General features: G+C 37.6%; 2 protein-coding genes across 2 annotated transcripts; one reads left to right on the forward strand and one right to left on the reverse strand.

Moving 5' to 3' along the window:
* Window positions 1-6099: 6099 nt before the first annotated feature.
* Window positions 6100-6797, reverse strand: LOC129722943 (flexible cuticle protein 12-like). Its single transcript, XM_055676819.1, has 3 exons — window positions 6662-6797; window positions 6477-6595; window positions 6100-6409 (listed from the first exon to the last, which is right to left on the reverse strand). The coding sequence occupies exons 1-3, from the start codon at window positions 6668-6670 to the stop codon at window positions 6223-6225; spliced, it is 315 nt and encodes a 104-aa protein (XP_055532794.1). The 5' UTR covers window positions 6671-6797; the 3' UTR covers window positions 6100-6222.
* A 4334-nt stretch (window positions 6798-11131) lies between these two features.
* LOC129725488 (endocuticle structural glycoprotein SgAbd-9-like) lies at window positions 11132-11617 on the forward strand. The gene is made up of 2 exons (XM_055681408.1): window positions 11132-11291; window positions 11386-11617. Exons 1-2 carry the CDS (start codon window positions 11137-11139, stop codon window positions 11615-11617), a joined length of 387 nt encoding a protein of 128 aa, XP_055537383.1. The 5' UTR covers window positions 11132-11136.

Raw genomic sequence — 11617 nt, forward strand, 5'->3', positions numbered from 1 at the left:
TCAAAACAAAATTCTCCAAGCGTACCAGTGACGCCTAGTTTACCTACTCCTTTGCATACCCGTTTAACTTATGCACAGGTTACAGGTAGTTCGAACATTATACCGCCTAGTGTTGGTAGTTCGAAAATGACCGTTAATATGGGTAAGCAAAACAGGCTAGAAAATAATTGTACACCTATCACTCCAGCTAATATTGCTGCCGAAAATATTTTTTCTAATGTCAACTGCCTGGGGCCTATTACGGCAGGTAAACTTTCTTTTTTGCAACAGGCAATGTTCGATCTTATGAACGCCATGTTGCAGGCAAAATCAATGTTTGAAGCCATTCAAATAGGCACAAATTTTACTATTAAAATTGTTTCTAATTTAAAATTTAGCAATGATTTTAAATAAAACAATTAAAATATTAAATTGGAATGCTCGCTCATTGAAGGCCAATGAGAATGAGCTTTTTAACTTTTTAACAGTAAATAATGTGCATATTGCAATTATTACTGAAACATTTTTGAAACCTAACATAAAATTAAAATATGATCCCAATTACGTGGTTCATAGATATGATAGGATTCAGGGTTCCGGCGGTGGAGTTGCAATTGTTATTCATCGCCGAATCAAACATCGTGCTCTTCCCCATCTTGAGACGAAAGTTATTGAAACTTTGGGAATTGAAGTTCAAACTGAACTTGGGATTTTATTTATTGCCGCAGCATATTTACCATTTCAATGCACACGCGAGCTCAAAAATTATTTTAAAGGTGATTTACAAAAACTCACCAGAAATCGTTCGAAATTTTTCATAATCGGCGATTTTAACGCTAAACATCGTTCATGGAATAATTCTCAAAGTAATTCCAATGGCAAAATTTTATTCAACGATTGTTCTTCAGGATACTATTCTATTTTGTCTCCGAATAGTCCTACATGCTTTTCTTCTGTAAGAAACCCTTCAACAATTGATTTGGTGCTTACAGATCAAAGTCATGTATGTAGTGATTTGATCACACATGCTGACTTTGATTCTGATCATCTTCCAATAACTTTTTCTTTATCACATGAATCAGTTTTAAACCCTATGAGCTCTGTTTTTAATTATAACAAGGCTAATTGGGAAAGATACAAAACTCATATTGAGAGAAATTTCAATAATGAGCTTGATTTGCAAAACGAAGTGAATATTGATTCCGCTTTGGACGCATTAAAATGTGCAATTGTTGATGCCAGGAATTATTCTGTTCCAAAGGCTCAAGTGAAATTTGATTCACCAATAATTGACGAAAATCTTCAACTTCTAATTCGTTTGAAAAATGTCCGCAGACGTCAATATCAACGTTCTCGTGACCCTGTTTTTAAAACTATTTATAAAGATTTACAGAAAGAGATTAAACATAGATTTACTCTTCTGAGAAATCAAAATTTTGAGACTAAAGTTGAAAAATTGAAACCATATTCAAAACCATTTTGGAAGCTGTCGAAGATTCTTAAGAAACCTTCAAAGCCTATTCCAGTTTTAAAAGATGGTGAACGTTTTCTTGTATCCAATGAACAAAAGGCTCAAAGACTTGCTCAGCAGTTTGAGAGTGTTCATAACTCAAATTTGAATTTTGTGAGTCCAATTGAAAATGAAGTCACACGTCAATTTGATTTAATTTCTTCCCAGAACTTTTTACCTGCAGAAATAATTGAAACTAACTTGAATGAGATTAAATCAATTATTAAAAATTTCAAAAATATGAAAGCACCTGGTGACGATGGAATCTTTAATATACTAATCAAACATCTCCCTGAGAGCACAATGGAATTTTTAGTAAAAATTTTCAATTGCTGCTTCAAAATTGCATATTTTCCCAAATTATGGAAAAATGCAAAAATTACTCCCATTTTAAAACCGGATAAGAACCCAGCTGAAGTTTCAAGTTATCGACCAATCAGTTTGCTTTCTTCAATAAGTAAACTGTTTGAGAGAATTATTCTTAACAGAATGATGTCACACATCAACGAAAATTCAATTTTTGCAAATGAACAGTTTGGATTTCGCCATGGGCATTCCACAACTCATCAATTGCTCAGAGTTACTAATATGATACGAGCTAACAAATCTGAAGGTTATTCCACTGGAGCTGCTCTTTTAGACATAGAAAAAGCATTCGACAGTGTTTGGCATAAAGGTTTGATTGCGAAATTGCAAACTTTTAATTTTCCAATTTTCCTAATCAAAATTTTAAAAAATTATCTTACTGATCGAACTCTGCAGGTTGTCTATCAGAATTCAAAATCTGATAGATTTCCTGTCAGAGCAGGTGTACCTCAAGGTTCAGTCTTGGGTCCAGTCCTGTACAACATATTCACTTCAGATCTTCCTGATTTGCCTCCAGGATGCACAAAGTCATTGTTCTGCGATGACACAAGCATTTCCGTAAAAGGAAAAAGTCTTCGTGTCATATGCAGTCGATTGCAGAAAAGTTTAGATATTTTTTCTTCCTACTTGCAAAAGTGGAAAATCTCTCCCAATGCTTCTAAAACTCAAATGATAATTTTTCCGCATAAGCCTAGGGCTTCTTTCCTCAAGCCAAACAATAATCACGTTGTCAAGATGAATGGGGTTATTTTAAGTTGGTCCGACAAGGTTAAGTACTTGGGACTAATTTATGATAAAAAACTTATTTTCAAAGAGCACATTGAGAGTATACAAGCCAAGTGCATCAAATATACGAGATGTTTATATCCTCTCATTAACAGGAATTCTAAACTTTGTTTAAAGAACAAACTTTTGATTTACAAACAAATTTTTAGACCAGCAATGCTTTATGCTGTACCGATCTGGTCAAGTTGCTGTTCAACAAGGAAGAAAACGCTTCAAAGGATTCAGAATAAAATTCTGAAAATGATTTTGAAGCGTCCTCCTTGGTTTGGTACACTCGAATTACATAGACTTACTGGTGTTGAACCATTAGAAGCTATGTCAAATAAAATTATTAACAATTTTCGACAAAAATCGTTGCAATCCTCAATTGCTACGATAAGCTCTCTTTCTAGCCAATAAGTTAGCAATTAAGTTAGTTGTAAGTTTACTTCCCCTTTTTCTGACAAGTAGGTTTAAATCCCTACGAATGATAAGTCCTAATTGCGAAAGCAAACAAATCCTAACAATTAAAATTACAAATTTCTAACAGTGTTGAGAAGTCACCATTTGTGATTGGACACACATACTCATTATTTACTAATATTTATCATAAATACTTAAGCTACTAACAAATCCCCCCTTTAAAAAAAAAAAAAAAAAAAAGTTGCCGAATCAGTTTCTGTTAATACGATAAAATCATACTAAAAATGATTGATTATTCCGACATAATTGACATAAATGGACAGCACTGGAGTGGTTACCTAGGTTACCACTTTTGCACGTAAACAACTACAGCGAATATCTAGGTAACCTGCTACGACGGGCTGCGGCTACGTTCAATCTTGATAATGTGATTCATTCATGATTAATTGTGTGATAAATATAGGGGCGTCGTGAGATGAACAATTGAGCAGTGATTTAAGTTAGAATGGATATGGAAGCGTTGTGAAAAATGGTTTTATTTACAATATTCAGGATAAATGTAGCTAAGTTTAGTATTCTGTGCTCACCACGAAATACATTCAGGGAAAGAAAGTTTTTTTGTACAATGGCCGATTTCCTGAATTCAGCTTACTTTATCTTTATCTTATTCAGCTTTAGTTTATCTTGAGATTCAAAACGCGTGGTTTAGTCTGTACTCGGGTAGCTAAATAGTATTTTTTATTTTAGCGAATGGGATGTCATATACCACCGAATATGTGTAACGAGGTTACACATCTTGCTTTCAAGATCCATTCTCAGCCCACACCACAGTGATCTTTGTTTATTTTCGCATTAACGATCTGCTCTCTTTCGACTGGGATTTGCCAGAGGAAAAATCACGTAAGTAGAATCGGCGTTCAAATCCATCGAAACTTTTCGAAAATACTACGGGTTTGTTCGGAAAACTTGTGGCAAAAAGAACCAGTAAAACTTAACGTCGTTCAGGTTGTGAGAGCTAATCATCGAGAAAAACGACGACTTACAGCATTTGTAAAAACATTGCACGCCGCGCGATTTGTGGGAGATCCTTTATTCCTCTCTGTTGGAAACAACTTGTACTGGCATACTAGCGCATCACGAACGTACGAGCACACCTACTTGCCACGAGGTAGCGGATTTTCGTTTAGACTAATGGATTTGTAGCCGCCGCCGGCGCACGGACACGTGTGAGGCAGATTACGCCTTAGTTTCCCATATCGACAACTATGCTGATAGCAGAATAAATGCAGATAATATGGACAAACCCAAAAACTTGAGCTCAAGTAAGATCAACCCGATGTAATTACTAACCATAGACGTGGATTAAAGTGAGAATCGAAAAATATAAAATTGTAATATGTGAAAGCTCATGTTTGCTTCGAGCACTAATTCCTGCAGTACCTTGAAAACAGAGAGTGTCCGTTAAGTTCCGGTCTCGGTTCGTGTAGTATATGGCTCTATGAAGGAATACCTTCATTGGACCATCACATTCAAAAAATTCAACACCCGCTCCTTCGCGGTAGGTATATGGCCTACCTGGCGCTTAAGTGGAGGTCACTATCTTTCCCCATTTCCGTCCCTCTACCTCTCGTTACACATGCTAACGCTCACAAGACGGTCAGTTACTGCAAAAAATTGACCGGAGTCTGTCGGTCGATCGTTTTCGCTTAGTTTTTTATCGACAGTTTTAATATAAAAAATTTATTATTTGTGCGCAAGATTAAGACATATTCGATCGCATTGCTTATCACGGATAATCCTGGTCGAACTGTTAAGCTTCATGTCCATGGCTCTCTGCTAGTTTATATATTCAGTATCTCCAAATTTGGCCGAGTGTCTCGAAACATAGATAAAAACCTTGCAAGTTAGTTTGGCCCAATAGGTGTTTAGTCCACGGAATAGGTTTAGTGATATTTAAATTTTAGTTCTCCGTGAAACATAGCATCATTTATTTATGTATCCTGTGATACTCGTAGAGATGTAGTGGAACTCGCGGTCTCTGCACAAAACGAGCACCATCATCCCTTTCCTTACCAAGTAGTACAGCTTTTTGGTCGTGGCCGGCGTCGTTATTGGTCAGTGGTAAAAGTATTATGAACCAGTGAAAATGCTAATTCCAAGCACCATCATCTGGTTCATTTTGCTATTTTGTTGGTGTGACCAATCATGGAGTGCAACTAGAATTCGATTTTCCAAAGCAAACACCCCCTCTGAATCATTGCTAGAGACAGTGGTAAATCGCGATTTCGCGGAGGCCACGATTTCAGCGAAATTCAGCATCGGGCGAAATTTACAAAAACATGTAAAATGCCGCGAAAATAATAAAAAATAGCAACATTCTATGTAAATCATGGAATATTTCGATTTGAAACTTGCGAAATTCATGGAAACCTGCAACACGGACAGAGCTGAAGATTAATGGGCACCTTGATGGCAACGGGACATCTTTTCCTACGCAACCAATGAAATAAAACAGTACAACTGCTCTCTTACAACGCGATTTTGTCAGCGTGCATTGAATTTTCTTCGGACGGTTCGATTACTAGATCTTTTTCGAGCAAAGATTTTGGCGACCTGCACGATAGAATTCCAGAGTGTGAAGCTATAAAATCGAAGTTGCAAGATCAACTAAGTACAATCAAGTATTTTTCAAGAGTACCCGACAGTGAGATTAGTGTTATAATTTGATAGGTGTTCGGATTACAGACATTTTCTTGAACCTCTACGGTTGGCAAATATAACTTGAATAATATTAGTCTGCCGATACCAAAATATGACTGAGGACAATTTAACACAGTTTGTATTTTTAATTAGTATTTTGTTTAGTAATTTCTGAAAATGAAGCTTGCCGCGAAATTACCGTGAATTTTCATTTTTTTTTTGCCGCGAATTACCACTGTCGCTAATCATTATCAATCTAAACGTACATTGTGTACCGACGGAGACAGAACAACGAGCAACGTTCCCGTCCCGTCTATGCTGGTCCATACCTTGCCACGAAACTGAAAATAAAACTGTTTTAAAATTAGTGTAAGTTTTATTTCGTGTTCGCCAGTGACTTTTTATTTGGTGTACAAATATAGCTACAACAAAACCTAAAAATACCCTAACTTAACACTAACGAATCAGATCTTCTCTCGTTACTTCGGTATATGGGCACCTTCCGGTTGAAAACCATTCTCGTCCGCAACATAATTGATCACGTACTGCGTACCGTCTGGCCCAACGTATGAGTAAGATCCTCGTACCACGATCGACTCGGTGTCAGTTCCTGCGTTTCGTAGTTCAGCTTGTTCCGAGCGGGACGTTCCATCACTGGTTTCGAATCTGTTGGGTATGTTTACCAAAAAAATCACTTCGCACTTAGTTTTGAACCTGATTTGTAATCACTCACTCGAATCGGTATCCATCAATTCCGATATTTTCACTGTCATACTTTAGAATTTGCGCACTTTGTGAGTCATCCAGCGGAGCGGCGAGAGCAGCAGCCAGTAGCACGAGCAGCCCAATTATCTACGAAAATACAACGAAGGATCACAGAATTACTATCGGATCACGTCTGATTGATATTTTTCGTACCGTTTTCATTTTGAACCGAATACCCGGAGATGCCTCAACCCTGCCTCAAAGGATAGCGTAGACTAACGGAGGAAGTCCCTGATGACACCTACTTTTATACGCTGCTTTATTGCGTGAAGAAAGAATTTCTGTACAGGAATACTTGTAGTAGCAATTATATGCACACATAGCAGAGCGCACCCCGTATCACCTCATTCCACCCGATGAAATTGATGAACCCCGACCAGTTCATATTTTACCCACAGCCATCAGTCACCCGTCAGTGCCTGGAACGTTTCGGCTCACCTGTAGATTGTTTTTCTCGATAACGGTACGTGTGCAGTTTTGTACGCACCGCCATCACTGCGCTGGGGGATGCATTTGTGTTGTCTCACTTCAACCTGGGATCGATTTCCAACTCAAGAACACGCGGTCGATTTGATTCATGGTTCGTCCCTTGCGAGGAGAACTGGTTTCAATTAAACTTGACATAAAACCAACACCGGATTTGACACCCGCTACTGGGTAACTTAATTACCGCGCGCGCGAAGCAAAGTAACGTAAAACACGTTTCTTCATTGATGTGGCGAGCGGTTGATGAGACGATGAAATATTGAACAATTGCCCCAAGGGAGGAGATATAGCGAAGCATTCTGTCAAAAGGAAAACATTTGATGTATGTTAATGAAACAGCTATTAATTACTGATTTTTGTAATGTAATCAGTCAATCAAAGTGCTCATAAAAATTGAAATTGAATGGTAGTAGTTATAACAATTAAACTAGGGGTACTGGGGGTAAGCCCGGCCCCCTAAGGAAAATGATTCTTTAGTTAGACTTGATGGCAAATATTGTTATATTTCTTTCACAGAATCATTGCCCATATTGTTTTCTACAAGATATGAAGGCTTTTAGTACTATTAAACTGTTATTTTACGAGGAATGGAGAAGTTTTGGAACTAAGATAAAAACGACGTTTAACAACCAGTGCGTGTGAAACCGGCACCCCTTGAAGGTAACACCGGCAAAGTTTGTTCATGAATTTACTCGAATTAACTGAACCAATTTCAATTCGGAAACCGCCAAATGAGAGATCTTGCATTTCTGTATGTTACTGTTGAATTTGGTTGTTGTCGGTTGGCTGGTTCTGGGGAGATTGCCGAAACAAGTTCCGGTCAACATTATGTATAAACAATGAAAGAATTTAATACTAGGCAAGTGGCACTTTAAATCATATTATTAACTAGTTTCATCGAAGCCAGGATCACATTGACCACACCGGAGCATATTCCAAATACCACCGGGAAAGCGGTCAGTTTTGTGACATGATTCAGTACATTTGACACCTCTAATAACCCTTGGAATCGTTCATAATCAAAGAAGAGCTTGAGTGTATGGTTCTAAGTAGATTCATTGATTTATTTAGCAGCGAGGCATCGGTAATAGCTGAAAAGTATGTGTCAGTAACACACAACTAGCCTCAAACCATGTCCGGCTTACCCCACTCACTGGGTGACGGTGATACCCCGCCAGCACACATTTTTTTAAAAAGAGAATTTCTACTGGATTATCGCTTCAATTTACCTCAGATCGAATTCCTGTGATTGCTAACAATACCGGCAATAAATTGTAGAGCAACGAAAAATTATTTTAGTCTTTTCAAATGAATAAAAGCTTAAGTACCACTTACGAAAAATTACATCCGTTTACGCATCAGCTGCAGTTTCGTGTGTTTTGTCTATTATTTTGACGTTTGACGTTTCACGGTGGCTTCGATGTGTCTTAAAATGTCTTAAATATTAAATACCAACACTTCACATATTCCAAAATACAGTTAATTAGCGTTTTCTAGTAAAACCATAGGGGTGACGGTCTTACCCTCAGTGCCGGGCTTACCCCCAGTACCCCTACTCCTGCAAGTAACATCGACATCTGTGCCTACTTTTCATGATTTGAAAAGAACAAGTTACCGCTTTATCAGGTGGTAACTCTCACATTCAAAAGGAAAGCTAATTACCATAGATACTAGTACAGTCAGTTTTTTTTACGCGGGGGACACGTACTTCATAAAAAAAAACCGCGTAAAAAACCGCGTTAATTCAAAAATCCGCGTAAAAAAAACGCGCTAATTCAAAAATCCGCGTAAAAAAAACCGCGTTAATTCAAAAATCCGCGTAAAAAAAAACCACGTTTTTTTTAAATCCGCGTAAAGTAGTCCAGCAAGAAGGGCTTTAGAAAAAATCCGAGACGCTCTAGAACCAGTATTTAAAATTGCCTTCATTGACGGTCATTCCGGATCTTTCGGTGGGCGGAGAATATTTTTTGGACTAAGTCTCTTACTAGATAAACACTTAAGCGTTTCTGGTTCCAACCCACGTTAATTCGGAAATTCGTGAATTTTTTTTTTGAATTAGCGCGGTATCGCTAAAAAAACCGCGTAAATTCAAAAATCCGCGTAAAAAAACCGCGTTAATTTAAAAATCCGCGTAAAAAAACCTCGTAAAAAACCGCGTATGAAAAACCGCGTTTAAAAAAACCTGACTGTAAATTGTTTGTGAATCAGTGACAAATGATGAACAGGCGGATTATTTTTAAAGTTTGTAACTTGAGAATCTTATTATGAATTACACAGTGCAACAAAAATTGACTTTTTTTCCTGCCTTGACTTCTATATATAATTTTTTTTGTGTATTTTTATGCAAAACTAAATTTCCCCGAGTTTGAGCATATTTAAACTAAAGGGGCAACAATGGCGCCATTTTGAATTTTTGAGAAACCGGTAATTTTTTATGTTTTTTCGACGCCATTTCGTTTTAAGACCAAATATCAAAACTCTAAGAGTTTGTCCACATATTAGCATCTTTTAACCCATCTTTTGAAAAAAAAAAAAACAGATCTTAAATCGGACAAAAACTGAGCTCAAAACGGTGGGTAGTCAAATTAAATCTTATTTTGAGTAAAAAAGTCTCAGAAATCGAATGGTAGGTCTCTGATCTATGTAAAATGTCTGCAGATAAACCTATTTTTGTATTGTAGGTGAATTGGGAAAAATCGACATTTTGCTGACATTTTACGTAGATCAGAGACCTACCATTCGATTTCTGAGACTTTTTTACTCAAGATAAGATATTATTTGACTACCACTTTAAGATATTAGTGAATTACCATTAATGTTCAGAAATAATCGATATTATTTTGCTTTGGAAATACACTAAAACTATGCCAAAACCGGTTTCGTAGAATCACCGTTTTGAGCTCATTTTTGTCCGATTTAAGATCTGTTTTTTTCTTAAAGATGGATAAGAAGATGCTAATATGTGGATAAACTCTTAGAATTTTGATATTTGGTCTTAAAACAAAATGGCGGCTTAAGTTGAAATATGTTCAAACTCCGGGAAATTTATTTTCGCATCAAACTTCATCAAAAAATCATACATAGAAGCCATGGCAAAAAAAATGTTTCACTGTGTTATCAATCAAAAATGTTGTGTGGCAAATCCCAAATAGTGACTTCTCCACACAATTAAACTCAGGTTGATGTGATATGGAAAAAGTTATTGTAAAATGATCAAATCGATCGTAGATGGATTTATTACAAAGGAAAAACATGCAGAGCTATGTTATTTGAAGATAAAATAGAATAATATTCTGAGAGACAATCCATAAACAAAACTTTGCCATTGGAATTATACGAAGAATTATTTCATCATCGGTGTTTAGGCGAGTTTTTAAAAATCACCTTTGAAATAATTTTCATGTTCACGTGAGAATTGGAATACATGTACATGTTGAATATCATGTGTGCATTGAAACACCCACAAATGGCATCCTTACTAACAGTATTATTGGTGAGGTCAGCATGTTTTTGCTTGAATAATTTTGGACCTGCTCAGAGGCAGAGTTCAAGTGGCTCCCCAAGCAGCTGATCAGACACCTCCGCTGTTATTTAACGTTTGTTCACGGTACTTGACATTAGGTTTAGTCGAACATTGTACTGATTGGCCGAAGTTGAAGTCACTGAATAGTTATTGCTCATTGATCGAGGGTAACGTACGCGATTGTTGCTATAATGGTCAATCATTTCTCAATGTGAAACTATTCGACCAATTGACGGAATGATCGAATGGTGTGACATTTGAATTAAATCACATAAAACAGTATGATAAGAACAAGCGAAGGGGCAGAACCATTTTACAGTTCCATTGCTGCTTGTAGTGGAAAAGAATACACCGTGTAGGAAGGATTGGACCGTTGATTAGCCTATACAGACAATGCGAGTGCAGTATTTTGGCTACGGGATGGCCAATGCCAGTTGAAGGCACAAGATGCGTGTCCACGTTAGGATCTTTTTTCATTTATAATATGTGCAAATACTCTTCAGATCTTACGGATATGGTTTAATGAATTGACGAGCTGCAAGATGTGTTTCGTGCTGCTGTACGATAAAAGCCTGCTTCTAACCGTTCTAACCTTTCAGTTTGTAAGATGGAGTTTCGCATGATGTTAGTTAATGGGTGGTGCGCGGCCATACCCGCATTGTTTCTGATGCTGCTAGTGAATACCACTGCCGGACAAGATCTTGCCGATCCGGACATACAGGCTATGCTGGTGGAATACGAATCAGAACACATGGAGGAAAGCTACCGCTTCAAGTGAGGCTCAATTACGTTGAAGAACTTATTGCTGACAGTTTGGCGGTGCGAACGTTTGTGATCCACAGTCCGTGTTTTCGTTTCGCTTTCACAGATACGCAACGGACGATGGACAGTTCCGCGAGGAAACGGGTATGCTGATGAATCCCGGTACACCACAAGAAGAGCTAGTTGTGGTGGGAACGTACGGCTACGAAACGGACGACGGTACACAGGTGATGGTTATGTACGTGAGTGGAAAGAAAGGTTATCAGGCCAGAACTAGATCGCGATTACTGCCTGAGTCGGAACGGAAGCGGAAGCTGCTGCGATCTTTGGTTGGCTGA

This window comes from Wyeomyia smithii, chromosome 2, assembly GCF_029784165.1.
Source record: "Wyeomyia smithii strain HCP4-BCI-WySm-NY-G18 chromosome 2, ASM2978416v1, whole genome shotgun sequence".
In the NCBI taxonomy this organism is placed as follows: Eukaryota; Metazoa; Arthropoda; class Insecta; order Diptera; family Culicidae; genus Wyeomyia; species Wyeomyia smithii.